Source organism: Zonotrichia albicollis, chromosome 3 (genome assembly GCF_047830755.1).
Source record: "Zonotrichia albicollis isolate bZonAlb1 chromosome 3, bZonAlb1.hap1, whole genome shotgun sequence".
Classification (NCBI taxonomy): domain Eukaryota; kingdom Metazoa; phylum Chordata; class Aves; order Passeriformes; family Passerellidae; genus Zonotrichia; species Zonotrichia albicollis.
Window position 1 is genome coordinate 80,798,685 of NC_133821.1, and position 21,662 is coordinate 80,820,346.

The 21,662-nt window shown below is 36.6% G+C and overlaps 1 protein-coding gene across 1 annotated transcript in view; it reads left to right on the top strand.

Moving 5' to 3' along the window:
- The window catches only part of SEC63 (SEC63 homolog, protein translocation regulator), a 54,687-nt gene that overhangs the window by 14,035 nt on the left and 18,990 nt on the right, over positions 1-21,662 (top strand). Inside the window, exons 3-11 of the mRNA XM_005485072.4 lie at positions 579-693; positions 4,205-4,317; positions 7,014-7,075; positions 11,417-11,475; positions 12,187-12,237; positions 14,719-14,827; positions 17,275-17,369; positions 19,943-20,075; positions 21,245-21,337. Coding sequence (XP_005485129.1) covers positions 579-693; positions 4,205-4,317; positions 7,014-7,075; positions 11,417-11,475; positions 12,187-12,237; positions 14,719-14,827; positions 17,275-17,369; positions 19,943-20,075; positions 21,245-21,337 — 830 coding nt within the window. The remainder of the gene's footprint in view (positions 1-578; positions 694-4,204; positions 4,318-7,013; positions 7,076-11,416; positions 11,476-12,186; positions 12,238-14,718; positions 14,828-17,274; positions 17,370-19,942; positions 20,076-21,244; positions 21,338-21,662) is intronic.

The following is a 21,662-nucleotide window of genomic DNA, read 5'->3' on the forward strand; positions in this document are numbered from 1 at the left end:
AAATACCTGAGGAATGAGACCAGTGAGCCTCAGCTGTAGAAAAAAGTAAACAATGCTTTTATTTGTTCAAAAAAATTATTCTCCCTCATTTAAATTAGTAGTGCTAGCCCAATTTTTTGATTTAAATATTTAGTATGTGAACATATATACTCAAATATAAAAGAATAATAACTTTGTATGTTTGAAGGTGAACCCTTTATCAGTTCCTTATGCCCATCCTCAAAATGTTTTGCTGTCTGTTATGCACCTGTGTCAGCATTTGTGTTTTGTTTTTTTTTTTTTCTTTTAAAACATTGATTTTAACTAGATCCTAGACATCCTTTAAAAATCAGAAATAATAGTGTATACCTGCTGAGAAAGACAGTTAAAAAACGGAGACTTTGTGGTAGTGGATTGTCCTTGTTAAAAGCTAGGAGAAAAAGTGGTATTAAAACTGAAATACTAACACCTGCTTTAGTGTTTCTTGCTGTTTTAATACTATTTCTTGAAGAGTGATACAAGATGGCTTTCAGTGTTATTAGAATGGTGCTAGAGCTAGTGGATTTGTGTATTTAAAAAATTCTTTTTCTTCCAAACAGGAAAATAGTCCTCCTTGCTGGCTGGGCATTATTTTTGTTCCTTGCATACAAAGTTTCCAAAACAGACAGAGAGTATCAAGAATACAACCCTTATGAAGTGTTACATTTGGATCCTGTAAGTAATAACATCTTTCACTACTCTGTACTACTGTAACTGTATATGCTGTGTGTAGATGTTAATCTTTGACTTGTTTTTTCAAACAGAGGAAATTTAGTGAATCTATCTAGTGGTTTTGTTCTTTTTTGGCATGTGAAAGTTACTGCTGCATGTTACAGTCAGTTGTTACGTGGTTTTTGCCTATATCTGTACCAATTTATAACTTTTATATCTAGTGCCTTCAAAATGTAATGAGATGGGTGTTTTAAAATCCTATTGTGATGTTGTTTTCCTCTCTGTGTACAGGAAAACAACCAAAAAAATCTGTTTTGTATGCCCAGTGTAAATCTTCTGAATAGGAACTTTTAGGGATGCTAAAGTAACTGTATAAACAAGAATGTCAATTCATTTGATTTACAGTTTTCTGTACAGAGCAATATTTGTAAATGAGGTTTCACTGAAGGGTGTTGGTGATGCACATTTTGATGTAGTGCAGGCTGGCTTTAATTTTGGTTGTATCTGTGAATGCAAACAACAACTTCTAAACAGTGATCCCAGCCAATAGGTTTATTGAACTGGGATAAAAAAAAGATATACTGTCTATCTAGAAAATAGATGCAGTGCTTTGTTTATACTGAAAGACTGATTCAAAATGGATGCAAAAATTATATATCCCAGGGATAGACTTTCTGAACTTCTTTTAAACTTTTCATCTTAACCACAATACCTTGAGCAGATTGTCTGCTTATGTTAATTATTTCCTGATCCAAGGCTCCTCTTTTGAATAACAGTAGAGTCATCTTTCCCGTTCTGGAGTCTGAGGTATGTTTCACTCTCAAGTCTGAAGAAATACACTGTAGATCAGCTCAGCACAAGAACATGAACGAGCTTTGAATGTACCTGTTTTGATTAAATGTGGTGCATATTGTTAGTGTGAGAGCTTAATATGTATGTGAACTTTAGCAAATACATCTCTTGCCTTTAAATGATGTTGACTTGTCAGCAGAGAAAAGCAGCACCTTGTGCTAAGAAAGCCATTTATAGCAGGTGAGAAGTCTGTAGCCTATTTCTAGCTAGCCAGGTAGAACACCTGCCTGTCATGTCTGGAGCCAAGTTACTGCAATTCAACCACTGCTCAACTCACTGCTGCTGACTTGTGTTCTCCCACTGATACACAGGAAGGAGCAATGCAAGTTTTTACTGTTAAATGGTATCTGTTGGACCCATGCAGTTTAAATGTTCATATAATTGGGTTAGCTTTAATTAAAGAAATCAGGCTAGGGATTAGGTCATCAGAGTATTTTCCTTTGTTATCCTTCTGAAATTTCTACAAGAAACAACCCAGCAGGGAAAGAAAGGAATGCACGTAGTGAATTATAGCTTTGTGTTTATTGATAAAAATTTGTACACGTGTCAAGACATGTGCAACTTACCCAGGCAAAGAAACCAATTCTGGAATGCCTTAAGAACTGAGAGATGGAGCATGTTCTCATAAGGACAAGCTGAATGAGAGCCAGAGATTTTAAGAGGGGGATGAAGTTGTGAAGATAGATAGTTGAAGTAGGGCTCAAGAAAAGAGTTCAAAATCTGATCCTGTTTCTTCCTATCAAGCAATTTCTATTAAATCTCTTGAAAGATTTTCAGTTTGGACTACGTGAAAAATGAACAGATTTCTTCTGTTATCATTCAAATGGAACTCTGAGAGTTGTAGCTGGTCCTGCTGATGAGGTGCTACAGATGCTGAAGTGTAGTTAGATAATGGAACTGTTATTGTTATTAAAAAAAACCCTAAAACACCACAACCCCCTCCCCCTAAACTTTAAAAAAATTAAAATGATTGCAGATGGAAGCACTTCAAAGTTTTGATGCACAGTAATTCACTTCTTTGCATTCATACTCTAGTCAAGATTATTTTTCATGTTAGCATATCAATTTATAACAAGAGGCTTTTATTCCCTGAGAAGAACCACAGCACCAACAAAGTCCAGATAATGTACTTACACCAGATTTTATATGCAATATCAGCACTGGGTTTTGAACATAGAATAGCTCTTTTTGAAGCATGCCACTGGAATTCACTAACACATAAGGTGCTCAAATATTAATTTTTTTATTTAATGAGTGTCTGTACTGCAGTTTCAAAGCTGGCATCCAAGGCATAAAGATGAATCTCAAAAGGGATTATATACAGGCACACTCTGTGTTCCAAGCAGACTGACACCAGCTGTCCAAAGCTACTAAGCTTTTCTGTAAGTCAGGCCTAACCTTTGTAGCCTAGCTTTTGAAAATGAGGAGTAAGAATTTATTGTAGATGAAAAACTTGTCAACTTTTCTGGGATTTTGTGGACCATCTGAGTCAGAAAGAAAAAATTAGGTTTTTTTTCTAACAGACAGCATTCATATGAGCCATGAAAACACATCTCAAACAGCTTGGTTTTTTTTTTTCCTTCTGTTTGTTCTTTTTTCCCTGCTTTTTACCTTCTTCTCCCTATCTGGCATTCTTTCTCTAGTCTTGAAACACCTGGTTTTAGCTGAAGTCTAATTTATAATGGAGTAAATTTATCCTGTGCATTAAATCAGGCATGCTGTTGAAAAATAGTGTTAGAATATGGCAGACTGTATAAAGTGAGATAAAGTAACAGCAAGTGAGGCCTCAGGGTAGTTTAATTTCTGGTTTAAATTTATTGAAACAGTACCATCATCTGTGAATAAATTCTTGTGTGTTTATTATGCAGTTAAGGTCAGCATGCTAGGCTTCTCTGGCACAAAATACTGGAAAGTCTTGTGGTAATTGTTGTGAAAAACTTAGCAGATAACATATAGAAAAACTTAAGCTGAACTTACTATAAAGTTTTGTTGGGCTGTCTTGAGTAGTGAAGTTCACAGTCCAAGCTGGAAGTTAATGCACAAGGGATTGTGTTGGTGGCGTTTGACAACACAAAGAGTAGAATAAAAATCAATCTTTCTCAGGTATAGGTAATGTATTCCCTTTGTTCAAGAAGTTTGAAATAATTTATGGGTAGGATGATTCTAGTCAAAGGTCTTTGTAAGTGGCAGGGAAATCTGATTTTCCTGGTGACTGACAGATTTATTTCTGCATGCAAGCTGCATGTGAACCATCATACTTGATCTGTGAACTATGCTTAAATAGAAGAATATTGCAAATGAGAGTTCCTTGTATTCATGCATATGTTTAAGATTCACCAAACAGATATGAAATCCTTCCTTTTTTGTTTTTCCTGTGGATGGACAAGCAAAATAATCTGGATAAAACCCAGTATTCAGTCATCTGAGTGTGTTTTAGTTAGACTCTGAACTTCTGTCTTCATTTGAGAACATAATGGTTGTAAGAATTTTATCAGAAAAATAATAATGTTTAAATTAAACATAGTTTCATGATCCTGTGTTACAGTATAATTCTTCAGTGAATGGTTCAGAAAAATACTATACAATTTATATTAGGACTATATATAAAGAATGAATTTTATTTAAGGTATTTATTAATAAATGCAAACCTTTCCTTTTGTAGGGAGCAAGTATATCAGAAATAAAGAAACAGTACCGTGCACTATCCTTAAAATACCATCCAGATAAAGGAGGAGATGAAGTTATGTTCATGAGGATTGCTAAAGCCTATGCAGCGTAAGTTTCTTTTTTGCCTATGAAAATATGGGAATCATAATATTATGGGCAGAACAGCCTTTACAGTAAGAACAAGGAGGGTGCAAGCAGGCAGGAAGAAATGTGTTCAGATATGTAACAGAAGTCAAAATGTGTCTTCCTGCAGTGAGTATTTGCTTTGTATGAGTTAGGAAGGATAATTTGTTTTGTACCTGTCAGAATACTGTAAGGTGTTAGTTCTTTGTGTTAACTTTCATGTCAGCTAGGAAAAGTGTTTCCGGTAGAACACATATTAAATCTTAAAGATGACAAAGAGCAAAATGGGTGTTGTTGTTTTTAACTAACTGACTCTTTTATAGCAGTTTTGAAGTGATGCTTAGAAAATATATTTATTGTTCATTTCACCTGCTGGTAAAGCCAAAGAAAAACATTTCTTTAACTGTTCTATCCAGTGAAAAGGATGTTTTCATTCTGAATCTGTTTTCTCTCAGCTTGCCCCTATCCCTTTCCAGTTATGCTTGCAGTCCTGATTTTTTACTTGGTGACTGTTTGATAATTCCTGTATAGTTCTTAAAAGCTGACTCCTTGAATCTGCTTTTCCTCTGGAGTATTTTTTATCTTATCTCTTACAGCATTTTTATTTATTTAGTACCTGAGAGATGTCTAATATAAGAATTTGGTATAAAGGAAATCAAAATATACAGGCATTTCAATACACAGTTCAATCACAATACCAGTGGGATTCCCGTTACTGGTGTCTCTAATGCACTCACTGTCAGGATGCTGATGGGAAGGCATGTGTGGCTTGAAGCCAGCTGGAGCCCTTTGTTCTCTACAGAATTCGAGTTGTCTGGTTTTTATACTCTGGTGGACTGAGCCAGGTATTTACTCCCCCCATGCTGATGTCTCAAGCTTGAGACATTCATAGCTTTTTATGCACTCAAAGAGAAATGTTTATGCCACTAGTTGATCCCTTCATCTGTTGATCGGTTTTTTAATGTAAAACAAAGGCCACCTTCATGCTCCCTTTGTGCTGAGGTGGAGTCTGCGGCAGCTGTGGTGAGTCACTGTGGTCACAACATGTCACTCTTGCCCATTTCTTCTGTTGCTGGGGTTTATTGGGTCAGTCACATCGTCAGGGAACCTAGCAAGTGATGATTTCTGCCTTGAAATCAGTTGTGTGTGTGTGGTAAACCTTACTGATGGAGTGAGGAAAGTGAAGGGAGACTTGCACATCCTAGCCATGATCATCGATCTCCAATTTATTGATCCAGCTTACACACTTTTATAGTAGTGTTAATTAAGCTCATACATATTGCAAAACCCGAGCTCATCATTGGTTACAGATTACATGCCAACCCCTCCTTTGTTGTTAATACTTGTGGTTTCTTGTTGAGGCTAATACTTGTTTTCCTCACCCTGCTGTTGACTTGTTATTGAGCACCCTTCAAGGACTCCATGTTTTCCACCATGTTTTTTCCCATCACTTAGCCACGGACACAGTGTTTATTGTTTTTGAGGAAAAAGCCTGAGAACTTGCTGCTTACAGCTGCCTTTTACTTTTTAACCAGCTGTATATGATCATGGCCTTTTTCTATGAGCCATGTCTGAACAAAACTCTGCAACAATGGAGAGTCCTGTTTGGGAAGAGGTGGGAAGGAGAACCAACACCATGCTCACTTGAGCAGTTTGGAAATCATACTTTTTGCTTAAACACATCTGTATCACTTTGAAGCTCTCTTCAGTTGGAAATTCTGGCATGCCTTTTTGAACTCCTGAAACAAGTAAATTATTTGCTTTGCAAGCCAGTCCTCAAACACTTGGTGCTACAGTTTGATACTTCAAACACTGGTGCGTGGGCTGTGCAGAGGTATATTGTGAAGTAAATGATGGTGAAGTTCCTTAGCCATGATGTCTTGAAAGACTAGAAAAGCTGCTCATTTAGTGAGTCTGCTTAGCAACAAATGGGAGACTTAGAAGTGATCAGGGGAGGCCTGACTTCTTCACTGGGTTTTTAATATGAGATAAAATCTTTCATACAGTGAAAGCCAGGCACTCTGTTTTATAAAGCATTGTTCTTCCTTCTAGTAACAGGGATTCTGTCAATTGCCAAAAAACTGTCACAATTGCCAAAAAAATTGTCATTACTGAACAGACACAGAACTTTAAGATTTAGGAGGTGGTGTCTTATTTAATGAGAGAGTAGTAAATTATAAAACTTGGTAGTTCCAGGGAAAAAACCCAACAAGAATGAAACACAGGCTGTCAAAGACTAAAGGTCTAGAATAAGAAAAAGGCCCATATGGACTACTTCTGATCAATCTTCTGTATTTACCCTCCTTCTAAAAAATAAGATCAATTTCAACCTCTTTCTTTCAAAATTTTTTGTGCTGTAATGTGGCATCAAGAAATATTGTGTGCTGATGGGTATGCACTCACTGTCATGAAAGGGAGATGTGATTGTGACATCTCCTGCATGGGCATCTTGTGTGTCTGATTTCCTGTCAGAGTTCTTAAAAAATTTGCTTATGTATCAAGGAGGAATACAGCAGTGTTGTTTCTGATTAGATTTCATACAAAAAAAAAATTACCAGAAGCTTTGTAGCTTTCCAAACCACCTCCAAAGGATAGTGTGACTGCCAAATTTAAAGTTTCTGGTTGTTAATGGTTTAGAGAAATGTCTTCTGTATTAACTTAATATCTCTTCTTGTAACTAGCTTAACTGATGAAGAGTCACGAAAAAACTGGGAAGAATTTGGTAATCCAGATGGACCACAAGGTAACAATTATGAATGACGAGGTTCTGTAATCACTGCACATCGAGATGTGTAATATATGATCAGTCAAGAAGCAGTTAGAGCTTTTTATATAAACTTTCTCCTGTGATTAAAGCAACACATCTGACCAATTCTTTGTGAAACTGGCTCTGGGGGTGGTGGCAGGGCAAGGCAAGAAAGTTTGCTTTATACTTCTTGAACTTTTTATTATGGTAAAAAGAGAAGAATTGTTTTAGTCAGCTTCAGTAAAGTATCTAGGGAGACTTGCCAGTATTAATGGAGGTAAAAGCAAAAAATAGAATACTGCTTATCAGAAACTTGTTGATTTTAAACATTTCTTGGTATTTAATCATAAATACTAGAGATGTGTATTGAAAAATTAACAACTTGCAGTAACCACACTTTAAAAGGATGTATATGGGGTTATTGTTTCTGGGAAGTTTGCTACATGAAAATAATCCTGGTGATGGTGCGTTAAAGTTTTACAGCAGGTCATCCAAACAAAATGGATTTAAGACTGAAATGTAATAGTTTTTCCCTATTTGCAGTTGTGTGAATTGCTTGTAAAACACCTTTGTGATTGCTTAAGTGGCCTACTGAGGAAAAATGTTGCCTATTTCTAGCTGATACTCATTGCAGACAAAATGGAAATCTGCCATTTGTTAAGGCAAGTTATTCAACATATCTGTGTAGAATGAGTTACAGCCAGATTGGAAATAATAAATGGAGTTTGTAACTTCATTCTGAAATTACAGGATGCTATGAGGGTACTCTGTCATCTGTGCTGTAAATTCTTCTTCTGAATTATATTCTCCCAACATAAGACATTAATTTATAAGTTAAAAAAGCCAACCCTAGCCCTTGAACTGGTGTTTCAAAGAAATAAAAATCTTCCTCTTCCTTCAAAAAGACATCTTTACCAGCTATATCACAGTCTGACAAAGGCATTTCTGACGGACTAAGGAGGTGGATTGCCTTCTTTAATCACTGTGTCTTATAGCATAACAGATTTCTATCAGCTCCCAGCTTCTAGTACTTCCTTTGTTTGGCAAGTAAGAGGTCTCTATCCCTCTTGCTACAAAATACAGATAAAGTCTTTCTTCAGAAATGCTGTCACAATATCAGCAAAATGGTACTATAAATTTTAATAGCTTTGCTAGGACCTTTGTGGATGCTAAATTGTTTTTCACATCCATAAGCTACTCACTTAGTGTTGACAAGGCATAGGATTTGAAGTTAGGCAGTTGTGTCAGTGTCCTTAAATGGACCTGAAGCTGTGACGTCAAAAGAAAACTCTGCCAAAACTTGAGAAGGCACAAACATCCTTGGTTGGCTTAGTGATTGTATTCACAAACCTAAGAGACTTTGGATTCTCAGAGGGCAAAATGAAATGATTTTTTGGCAGGGTAGCAGCTCATACTGTGAGCATTAAGCCTCCTGCTCTTCTGAAAACTCTACCTCAGACTTCAGTGGAAGTTGAATTCTCTGCTTTATTTCTAGACCTCTTGTTATTGTTTGAGACATCTGAAGAGTGGGAGAAGTCCCTGAACTTTTCTCTCTCTATTCTCTAACCTTGTTCCACATTAAAATGTGAGACACTTTCTAATTTACTTAAATTCTTCTTCTCTATTTTTATTTACATCTGTGGTGTAAAACATGTACCCAAGCTATGTACTCTAGTCTTCTCATTCTGTACAGACAAAGGATGGATACAGTCCCTCATGGAGGGACTTTGAGCTCAGATGAAGCACATTTGGGGTTAGACATACCCAACCAAGTTCAGTGCGGTACATCTGGTACATCCCCCTCTCTGCGCCCAGCACAGAGGAACAGGGAGCAGCACTCCTCTCTGTCCAGCTGAGGCAGTGTGAGGCCAGAGGCAGGCAAACAAGGGCTTTTTGTATTTGCATGACTTGCTGCTTTACTAAAAGTAAATGCAAAATCACTCAAAGAGTGTTTACAAGCAGGTGAGGGAGATCTAAAGAGTACCAAGACAGTCTACTAAAAGTGCTTTATGATTAAAGCCTATTACCATCTGGTCTTTGCTGGTGCTTCAGCTCAGTGAACATGAGTGGAGGGCAAGGAGACTCTCAGACCAGAAGAGAAAGAACTTTTTACTGAACTGCTTCTGTTCCTGGCACAGTTAAAGGCTACAATCCTAAAGGTCAAAAATATTGTAGTAAATGGAAATTTACTCCATCAGTAAAAGACAGATTTTTCTAAAAAACCATAATCATTAACAGATGAGAGTCTAGAGATCTTCCTTCTCCAAGGCAAGTCATTTCCTGTAACTTAATGTGGTAAATTCACTGGGTATCATCTGGTTGAACTCCTAAGTCTGAGGCATGGTCAGGCTTGTCAGATGGTTGATTGGAGACTCAAGGAATAGTAATTTTCAGCTTAGAGAGGTCACATTAGGCTTGTGGGTAGCAACTGTTTATCCGAATTGATGGCTGTCACAGTCTGTTGGAGATGGCATCAGTGTAGTGCCTAACTGCAGAGAGATCCTAGCCCATCCTTATTTGAAGCATTGCTCCTCATGGATAACTGCTACTACTAAAGAAAACATGTTTTTCTTTTAAGCAGGTTCTAGAAGTCTATAAAGTCCTACTTTCTTTTCTTTCCCCCACTGGTTTCATGGAACTCTTAGAATTGGGATAGATAATGCTTGCAGAATTTAATTTATTACCACCTGTGTCTGAAAAGCTATTTTGTGCTACTCTCTATTGAGATCTGTATACTGGAGATGTTAGAGAATCATATCTTCTGTTTTCTGTAGCCCAAGTTCTTTTGAATTGAAGAGCATTCCTCTTTCTTTCTTGTTGTCATTATAGTGCAAGAGTTCTATTGTCACTACATTGCAAGGGTTCCATATTGCCAGAGTTCCATACCTCCTTGATGTTTTTTTGTAGGCAGCTTCTCCAGGCACTGACTCTTCCTTGTCCTCACAGCAGCAACTGACTCCAGCTCCCCTCAGCCAACCAACCCACTCTTTTATAACACTCTGCTGATTGGCTGCAGCTGTGGCCTGTTAACATCAGGCCTGCTCCTAATCTTTAGTAATTGGCTCAGCTGCAACTCCTTAGGGAATAAGATTACATTCTATACCACCTTCATTTAGCCATACTGTATCTCCCTACAATTCCCCCTTTTTCTTTAAATTGCAGAGTTGCAGCATTTCTAGAAGTACATATTCAAATAAATTAACATTATAACATATTCATATATTTAATTCAGAACCAATAGTTATACAGATGTTCAAACATATTACAGTACAAATATATCTATATTTGAATGTTGGTTCAGTTTTGCAGCTTTTCTCAGTTTACAAAGTATTTATCTTGACAATCTTTTATACTCATATTTAACAAACAATAGTAGCTGCAATTAATATATTTTACCAATAGTTTAGTATTCAAGTCCTTTTCCCTGAATCCACAGGGTCATATAGTCAAACCCTGTTTCCCTGAATCCACAGGGTCATATAGTTTAGTATTTGAGTACCTTTCCCAAATCACGGTGGGGTCACCATTTGTTGTCATTATAGTGCAAGAGTTCTATTGTCATTACATTGCCAGGGTCCCATAACACTAGAGTTTCATACCTCCTTGATGCTTTTTGTAGGCAGCTCCTCCAGGCACTGTCTCTTCCTTGTCCTTGCAGCAGCCAAGTGACTCCAGCTCCCCTCAGCCAACCAACCCACTCTTTTATAACACTCTTGTTATTTACTACAGCTGTGGCCTGTTACCATCAGGCCTGCTCCTAGTCTTTAGTAATTGGCTCAGCTGCAACTCTTTAGGGGAAAAGATTACATTCTCTACCACCTTCATTTAGCCATACTGTATCCCCCTACACAATCTTACTAATCACAGAAATTTAAGCTGACAGAGGGTTTGTGTTTACAGTTTAGAACATTTTCTTAGAGGGACAAGCCAGTAGAACTACCCATAGAAGTAGTTAGCTCAGACCATTTTCTTGCAGTTCATTTACTTATTTAACTATATGTATTTAAACTGCGTAAAACTCTGCAATGCAAAACTCACAAATCTTCCAATTTTTATATATGTATAAATAAATCTTGCCTATCTATTTCACTGCAATATGTTAAGCTAAAATACTTGGTATTTCAGGTGTTGGATTTAAGTCCTGTTATTGAATACTTGGCGTGTTTCTAATTTGTTGCTTGATTTTGCTGTATTCATTAAAATTTTGCTTATTGAAGTAATAAACATGAGTGGGTTTTTTGTGGGTTGGTGGTTTTTGTTTTTTTTTGTTAGACATAATGTGACTTCAAAAATGTTTCTCAGTATTTTATAGTGAACTTATTTTCTTTCATCCTACAGCTACAAGCTTCGGTATAGCTTTGCCAGCTTGGATTGTGGATCAGAAAAATTCAATTCTGGTGAGTCAGCTTACTTAGCTCAAGATTTTAACGTGAAATTTCAAGTGTTTTTGAAAAAAAAAAAAGCTTAATACTGCACATTTTCAGTCAAAACACATTAATACTTTGGTCCAAGTGCGCATCTTCGAAGCAAATTTCAGGAGTTGTGAGTGTTAGAGTAGCTTAAATCTAACCTTTGAGAGTGAAGTATAAGTGTGTTTGGATGGATCTCATTCCAATGACAAAGAGGTTCTACTGTGGTCATCCTTGCTACAAAGTGTGAGTTCACTCTTGCAAGGAAGCACAGTTAGAGCTGCATGCTGGATTTCTCTAGTTGCATTTGATTTGCTAGTGATGCTCCAATCACACAGGATCTAAATGTTCTTTTTGTTGTATTTGTTGCTGCAAGGTGTTTTCCTTAACCACTTGATTTCTTTTGGTCATCTGTCCACGGCATCATAGTCTTGCTGCCAACTTTTTATTTATTAAAGAAACTGACCTGTGACAGTGTGTGAACCATTTAAACTGATTCATATGTGAATCACATTAAACTGACACTCCTTATTTAACCCATGCCTAGTTATATTACTTGTAAGTTGCTCTTCAGAAATAATTACACTATTATGCAATTAGCTCGTAGTAGTACTTGACTATTTTAAAATAAAGATTAAATAAGAGTGGTATTAAGTAGGCACAGTATCTAATAGAGTATGTTTTGTATTTTTTCTGTAGGTGTTATTTGTGTATGGATTAGCATTTATGGTTATTCTTCCAGTTGTTGTGGTAAGTAGTATCTGATATTCTACTCTCTGTAACCAAGTTGTAAAAAAGTCTGTCTTAGAGTTCTCATTCTTACTTTTCATAGAGAGTGCAAGTCAGCTGTTTTTTAAAAGGGGGTGTTTTATTGTGAAAAAGTGTAGCTGCTGTAGAGTTTCCAGAAAAATGCAATGCCATGATAGAGAGGAGACTCCAGGGAAAATATTGGCTATCACAAGAATTATTAAGTTATGTAATTTGTCTTGTAACTTCTTTCTCAAGAAAATTGAGGTGATGAGCTCAAGAGGGTATTCAGTGGTGTTACAGTAAAGACTGAGATGTCTCTTGCTGGTGGTTCTAGAATTATTACTGCAGGTGGAGCAGGTGGTTGATTTGGTTTTTCCTGCCTGCCTTTGTTTAAATAACTTCAGTTTATATTGATCTTCTGTACACCATGAGATGTCTGCCCTTGACATTGCATTGTGTGAGGAATCAATTGGTAGGTGAGTGTTATTTCAGGGCTTGGGTTTGCCCTAAAGTATTGCTTTTAAACAATTTTCCTTACCCAGCGATTGTGCATTTGGGGTGTGGCATGAAGCAAGACTTAGAAAACTGACCCCAAAAGGCCCTCATATTCTCGAAAAGAAGATTTTAATTTGAAAAAGTGTCCTAAGGTCTTAGCAGCTGCTTGCATCAGTGTGTGCAGAGACTCAAGAGAGACCTTATTTCTTCCCTTTGAGTCTTTCTGTGCAATTGGAAATTTAGTTTAGGAGATTAGATGTGCTGATTTCAACAAATGGTTGAATAAAAAGTCTAAAATCAAGGATGCAAAATTTTTTCATGCCTTTCGTTTTAGGATTCAATTGATGCTTTTTTGTATACAGATACTTTTAGTGACTTACACCAGTTTTATCATAGCTCAAGTGAAAGGAAATAACTTTGCTGTTGGTGCAGACAAATATTCTGAGCACAGAAAAATTTTTCTGCCTCTTCTTGCCCCATACCAGATGTAGACTTGTATGTTCAGACTTGTCACTGTAAATTTCTTTTATAAGTAGTGAAGAGGAATAGTCATTTTTATGGAGCATGTTATTTTATTATTTCATTTGAAAGTAGACATACAAGATAGTTCATGCCTTTAATGGGTCTGTTTCTCTTTCATGAATCAATAAAAAATGCAAACTTAACTGCAGTGTAGTCATCCTATGTTTAACGGGCATCTAAAATAAAGTAAGGCTACTTCCACCCTTTGAATCCAGATTAATGAAAAAGGACAATAATGATAAGTAGGTCTTTCCAGACTTCCTCTGACCTAAATGTCCTGTACATGAGACAAGAGACAGGAGCTGTATCTGCAGAAACAGTTAGGGCAGCCCTTTTCATGTAGGTTTGGACTGGCTAGGTGCATTTTTCTTCCAATACCTGTAGTTGTACAAATATTTTATAGCTGTGAGATTATAATTATTTTTTTATGCAGAAAAACATTGTAGAAAGCTGTGTAATATACTGTGCCAGCATTCATCTATTCATGGATGAATCAAACCTAATTTATTAAAAAATTTGTTGGAGCCACTCCTTGAGTATTTCCCAAATAATTAAGTAGATTGCAGAATTCTTTCCGTAGTGGGGGAATTCACTATTATGAAACTAATAGTAGTAAGCATCACTTAAGTACTTTAATGCTTGTTCCTCTTCACTGATAATAAATTTCACAGTAGATAGGGGAGTATTTTCAATGTGTTTTCTTATGTTAAATGAGCTTTGCTTACAGGGAGGAGTTTATGAACAGATTGCAGTTTATAACCCAGCACACCATTTTTCTGAAAATATATTAGAGAGTACAACCACTGTAGAGTGAGTTCTGTAATTTGAATCACTGGTGTAATGCTAATTAGGCAATTATCAGAGTGTTTCTCTTCTTCTGTCAACCTGAAGGTGTATGGCTTAATTCTGAAAATTTACAGTGAGGGCCCCATGCCACCTCCAGATTCCTCTTCTGAAAAGCATTTTGTGGTCAGGTGACTTAAATCACAGTTTTTCAAATTTTCTCATAGTGGAAGAAATCTCTTTGTTCTTGGTTTGGTCTTGGCTTGCCTAAACTAGATTTGAATGCTGAGTTGCACTGTAAGGAGTTACCACATCATATATAGCAAGTGGTAAATCGAGTGAATTTTCTGTTTAGTGGATTTATTAAAACAACACCAAAAATAAACCAAGCAGTGTATATGTGTGCAGGTGTTTGTGCTGGGGAAAATGTCTCTAGGCTACAGGTCACTTAAAAATGTTTAACATTAGATTTTCTCAGATGAATTTATCAGTGTGCTTTTAAAGTTTGTGTCAGCAAATATATTTTTGTTCCCCTCTCCTTTTTGAAATTCACTTCAGCTCAACATACATGATATAAGTTGAGCTGAGTTACCTGGTTGTTGACAGACATGAGTCATGCAGTATGGCTGTTTTGATGCTTCCTTGTAGCTGACATCAGTCTGTTCCTGTTGAATATTTCAGGGTTCCTGGTGGTACCGATCCATACGATACAGCGGGGATCAGATTCTCATTCGGACAACTCAAATATATACATACTTTGTCTATAAAACCCGCAACATGGACATGAAACGTAAGTAAAAGGCATCTTCAACTGTAGATATGTTCCTCTGGTAGTGTCAGTCTGCTGACATTAAAATACTTCTATTTTACAGGCTTTAATTAGCTTAAAGTAATGCTTCTGGTTCCTTTAGAGTGTTTTTAAAACACTCTAAAAAAGTGAATGAATGTCTGGAAGAGGGAATTGCATAGATCTATATTTATGTCTATCTATACATGAAAAAAAAAAATAAAGAAAGAAAAAGGAGTATTGTATGTTGGGAAAAACATGCTGACCTGCCTGTAGCCCTCAGTGGCCAGCAGGAACCAACCTCTGTGTGTTTTCTTCTGTTAGTGTAAAAAATCAGGCTTTAGAATTTTTAGGAGCTTAGTAAAATTTTGGTATGCATAAAGAATGCAACAGTATTTCTTGTTTTTAGATGTTAGAATAGACAGCTAAATTTCTGTTTAAAAATTGCTATTAATTTTATGTTGTTACTTGTTTGTAGCTTTCAATATACTTCCTTTTCTTGTCTACTCCCAGATTTTAAAGGACTCCCCCCCCCCCCACACCTTTTTTTGGGGGAAAACTGTAGGTGCACTTTGTTACTGCAAAATTGTATCTTACAGTTTGGGGGCTGGAATGAGCCTGAAGAATTGGCACAGTACTACTTAGTTCTAGATTGAATTTAACCAGATGGCATGCTCAGAGCAATTGAAAAACAGAATAGAGGAACCCCCAAAATCTTCTAAAAAAGGGTTTATAAATAGATATTTTCTTACTCATTTCAGTTGCACTGTTTTTTGCTTTAAATTTGCTGGAAAATTGCTGAAATCTGCTCTTGATCTGTTCTTGTCCTACAGAGCAGAAATGCTTTGCAGATCATCCAAATGGTGTAGGGAATAAGAGTATGGAAAGATGTTACCCTTTTATTCACAGGACACATGGGTTTGTGTGTGAGATTAGTTCAGACTGTTTTATACTCTATTTTGTCGAAGTCTTATGCTTTTTCTTATCTCCAGCTAGGTGAGAAAAGAGAGAGTAGGTGAGACTTTAGAAGTTTAGGAAGATCTTTCTTTTTTCAGACTTGTTTTAACAGTAATTTGTTTCATATTGAATCTCACTCAGAACTCAGCTTTGAGGCTTGCCTTGTCCCTCCCAAAGATTGGTTAAAAAGTGAACTCTAGGTTTAAGTGTCTTTATTTAAGGACTTGACACTTTTAGGTAGTTCCAGGATCAGAGGCAGGTCAGTTTTTTCTACTGAGATCTGTTGTGCAGTCTGAATGAAAACTGGGGTGCAGCTGAGGTGGCTTAGACAAACCACGCAGTGACCAGGTAAGGCTTTTGCTTGGTTGTGAATTCCACTGTAGTATGGTGTATCAGTGCCAGCAAATGTAATCAAACCAGGCTAGGAAAATGATGAGATAAATCTGCATGACTTGCCTTGTTTTAAGGTATTTTTTCAAGCTTCAGGACAAACAAACTTTCAGAATCTCCTTTCTTGGAGATTTTTCAGTTGTTGATTTTAAATAATGGGAAGATATTTATAGTCATCTGAAAGTCTTCAATATGCTGTGCTGAGGAAGTGAATAGATAATTGAGCATGGAAATGAAAATTGATGTTCAGGGAACTTGACTCATTGTTACTAGTCTGAATTCACTGGGCACTGCAGGTAGGCAAAAATAAATTTGACTTGCTCATAAGAGCACTTGCTCAAAATATAGGAAGGAAGCTTGAGTAACTACTACTAAAAAAAGTTATTTTAACTGGAGCAAATGATTGTGTGAGCTCTCTCTAGTTGTCTGTGGCTGAGGGGGTCTGGTGTGTTCGTGAGCAGGAAGCTCACATTGGGACTAAAATATCCAATTGTCTAGGGCTTTCATTTTAATTACACTACAGAATGTTTTGTGGTAACATGGACTTTTCCTAATCACATTAAGAATAGAGTGGTCCATCATCTTTGTGCAATTTGTTTGCAGGATTATTTATTGGACTGCTTTTCTCATAATTACAATAATTTTTTTGGTGAATTTTCAATGCTGACTGAGCAGAAAATGGAGCTGAAATTTTATCCTTTCTGCCTCCCTCTTCCATACACATTGTGGTACTGCTCAGGCATGTGGGCTGCTGAGAGGAATGGTTCTGTGAGCATGCAAAAGTAGCCAAACTGCTGTGCAGTGATGTCTGCTAGAACTAATGAAGTCTAATTATGTTCTTTTCAAGACATTAAGTGTCAAATGCTGGACTTCATACCATGCAAAACTGAGCCTTGAATCATCTCTTTTGTTTTGTGCCAAACATTGATTCCTGCCTCCTTGCCCTGTGGGAGTAGTAACTGATCCATTAAGTAGAGGACATGGATATTCATGGTTGTTGGGGGAGGAACAGAAATAAGTTTTATGGCTGAAGGTTCTGAAGAAATCAGTTGGTGGCTTAGGATGTTGACATTTTCTTTGTCTGACTCCAATTATCTTTTCAGGGCTTATCATGGTTTTAGCAGGGGCATCTGAATTTGATCCTCAGTACAACAAAGATGCGACGAGCAGACCAGCAGACAACATCCAGATACCTCAGGTCAGTCATGTCCAGAGGTGTTTTAACTGACCCCTTCAAGGGAAGAGGGAGCTGATGCTTCTGGGGGACCAGCTGACAGAATTTAAGTTCTTCAGGCATTAACTTTGTAGTGAGGCAACTGTATCCCTTCAGAAATAGGAGTTAGCAGCTAGACTTGATTTAAACTTTTTTAAAAGAAAAGGTAGCATTCATGATGCTAATGCTTATTTTAAATTGAATTGGTTTAGTATATAGGCTGCTGTATTGGACTTTTAGGGAGGGGTAAAGTAAATAGGGAATTAGAGTGTTAATCCTTAAAATTTTTGAGAATTGACATAAAGATGTGATCACCATTTGATGTTCTTTGAAATTGTTAACACAAATCTGGTTGAGTGCATTGCCAGTAAAATAAAATTATTATCTGATGTCTGAATTAGTAATGTCTCTAAATGTCATGGAGATTCCTCCATGAATATCTGTTCCCCTCTGATAGCCTTTTATATTCATTTCCATTCAGTGTTTCCAGTGACATCAGAGATGCCATAAATGCATACTGTGGCAAATAATTTTTACCAGCAGAGTATTAGAAAGTCTTATTTATCAGAAACTAACACTTTAATTTAAGAAGTTTAAAATATAGTACACAAAATGCTTCAATGAAAATATTTTGAGTTGGCAAAAAAAGGGGGAAATAGTCTCACAGATTTAACCTTTGCATGCACACAGTTGAGTTTTCATGTTTTAAATGTGACCTAAATGTAAGTCAGTCTATTTTCTTTTGCTTAATTGTCTTTTGTCTCTTTTACAAATTCGTTATCATGTTGTGGACTTTGAGTAGAAGATGGAATTACAGTGAAGTGGGGGTTTTCAGCAATGAGAGCAAAAGGCTGGAGAAGACCTTGATCAGTGGTTCTTCACCCATGCTGTTGCCAGCATTGGCATTCTGCAAGGCCTTTTACATTTAATCATTCATTATTTAAAAAGCAGTCAAGCCTTCTGTAACCATATCCTGCTGAGAAGCTGTTCCAGAACTTGCTGTTCTAGTGATTAGGAGTCTTGTTTGTGACCAATTTGTATCCTTGTTTTTTATCATCACTATTCTGGAGTCTAAAGTATTCTTGCTGTGTATATCCTTATGCATCTGTAGACACAAGCAATAGCCCATTAGTCATCTTTTTGTCTTTGTTTTGCTAGACTAGAAAAACTGCTGTCTTTCATTCCTCTCTTTTCCAAAAGGCTCATTTTGCTTCTCCTGCTGTGTACTGAACAGGGTACTGTTCCCAGCCGATAGATTTCTAAATTTTACATTATTTTTTATCTGCTTAGAATTGTGCGCAGCATTCTATGTTAAGTCTTAACAGCGCCTTAGTTGGTGGCACTACTGTTCCTGTATTTCTGCAGGGAATGACTTTCAGCATAATCTTTTCTACAGCTGTTTTATATGGTGGTTTAGTACAACTAGAGGGGGATCAGTAAGTTTTCAGAATTTCCCCATCTTTGTTTTCCAGCTAACAGGTTCCCATCTTCGAGCTGCTGTTCTTGTTAGCATGCAAGTGCATGACTTTGCATTTTATGACATTTTGTTCCCTTTCTAAAGGTCCGGTACTCAGTGTCATCTGTGGTTTTTTTCTGACTTTATGGCAGAACAATTCACTGAAGCATCAACACAGAAGGGTATTGCTAATAATTTCTGCTAGTGTATCCTGCTTTTGGGGCCATGATCATTGTTCCAATTTTTCACAGAATTCTCTTTTTTAAGTTTTACTGCTCTTGATCCAGGATGTACTCTTGATCCAGGATGTACTCATAAGAAACTTCTTGCAAGCTTCTTATAAGCACAGAGTCAGATCTTTTTTTCAAGTGTGGGGAAAGACTGGTTGGTGTAGCTTAGCTGTTGATACCCAAAGTTCTCTTTTTGTCTTGAGATTTTGGAATTTTTCAGCTTAAAAAGTGAAGCTTCTGGGCCATGTACTAATGCTACTTGATCTGAGCTACTGTTACTCAGACCTGTTCGTGCTGAGGGTCTTGGTCCTGTGGGGAGCAGGAAAGGTCATCCTGAGTAAAGAACACTGTGCTTTTTTCAAGATGGTGTGGTTTATAAAGGCTTGATCTTCAGCCTACCAGGGATTTCAGGCTTGTAAACCTCCTCTTTGTTTTACCTGAAATTATTCCTAGGGAAGTTGGCTGTGTCTTGGATGGGGGAAAGGTCTCAAGGTGATGCTGGTGCTTGTTGCATATTAAGTTCAATGCCTTAGAAATATGGTGGAATCTAGTAAACCTTGGCAATAAAATCAGATATTAAAAATATTTATCTGTCAATACAAATTTACTTAATACTACATAAGACAAGTTTATTGCATGCAAATCTTTGCAACCACCCCATTGCACATTGAAAAAAGATTTATAAAGACACTTTTAAACTTTGAGCTTGGTTTTGAATAAAAATGGCTAATGTTCATCTCTACAGAAATTTCCAAGGAAAAGTTATTTAAACTCTTGCTTTTGTGAGCATGCTTTTTTTTTTCCTTGTGAACTCTTCTCCTGTATTTGCTTGTATTTTGCAATAAAATATCTGTTTACCTGTTTTATTTTAGCTAATCAGAGAAATTGGTGGCATAAACTTGAAGAAGAATGAGCCTCCTCTCACCTACCCTTACAGTCTGAAAGCCAGAGTTCTGCTGTTGACCCATCTTGCCCGGATGCAAGTTCCTGAGGTCCTTGAAGAAGGTAATGGCTTCTCCCCTAATCGGATTTTACTGGAAACAGAGCAAGATATGCTGCATTGTTATTATGATGCAAGCATTGCTGAATGCTGCAGTACTTTTGATTCTTGTCCTATAAAGAGTTGATTGGATCTCTGCTCAATAGTCTCTATGCAAGCCGCTTTGTTTTTCAACTTCAACGACCCTTTTGAGCATTTACTTAGCATTTCCTCACTCTCCTGAGTGCCCTGCAATACTGATATTTTACTCTTTAAAGCTTTTGGCTGCAAATATAGCTTAGAGAAATTGTTTTTGATTTTTGTAATAGAATAAAAAGTTAAACATGAAGTATATTTGCTTTTCAGAGCAAAGAAAACCAAGATCAGCATAATCTTGCTCTCTACAGCATTTCCATGTGTATTTATTTTTGAAAGTTTTTAGCCCACTATATGAAGTAAAGATGACAAGATTAGAACTTTAAATATCAGTTACCTGTGAGCTTTGGTGTGTGTTTTGGAATTTTTAATACTTTTAAATATTGAAACCAAAGTGTTTCTAAATGCATTTCTTAAGTTTCATCCATGAAAGCCATAGTTCTAGGCTGACTGGCAAAGTTCAGAAGTTCTACATTTTAATGAAAATTTTAAAAAAACAAACACAAAGCAACAAACCAGGGAAAATGCTTTGCTTCAAATTTTCAGTTCCTTTTAGAAGAAAAATAATCAGTTTTAAAAAGTCGTGGAAAATATATCATCTTTCTTTTCCTTAGTTACTGTTTGTGCTTAGAAATTCACAGAACTGCATTCAAAAGAAGTTGATACATTGCAAATAATGCTTTTGCAAAACTGCTGTTTCACTTAAAATTAAAAATCCTGGTTTTAACCTGTGATTACCTAAAGAATGTGATTTTTAATATGACTGGTAAATTGTGTATGTCGTCCTGTTACTTCTTTTTAGATGGATCTAATAAATTCTGTTTCATTTGGTGCAGGAGCTGGTATACAAAATTTGTTTCCTCTTAGCACTTTCATTTTCCTAGTTTTTTAAAATATGTCAGTGAGAATAAAGTGGCATTTTTCGCAATACAAAAATGAATAGCAGTGAAGACCATGCCATTAAACGGTCCTGTTCATGTAAACTGATTGTTTTTCCTAAAAGTAGTACAGCATAATTGCAGCCAGTTGTATCTTGCAGATCAGCAGTTTATCCTTAAGAAGAGTCCTGCACTACTTCAAGAAATGATTAATGTGATCTGCCAACTAATAATAATGGCTCGAAGCAGGGAAGGTAAGAAAAGAAACTGTATAATTAAAACCAGTAAATATGTTTCTTCATTGTGATACTTCATAAAGTCTTTGGTTCTTGTGGGAGACTTAACCTGTGATATTTACAAATGCCTAAATGCACTGCTGCTCTTTTTGTAATGAGAGAGTTCCCTATTTTGAGGGTTGAAATGCTGCTGCTGCTGCCAAGCTCTGCTCTGAAATCCTGAGTCTGTGTCCTGCCTGTAATTTTTGCAATTAAAGTTTCTCCTTAACTGCAATTGAAAACCTTTTCTTGAAGATGTGGTTAATTTTCAGTAGCAAAGCATTTAGTGTAAGGCTTGTGTTCT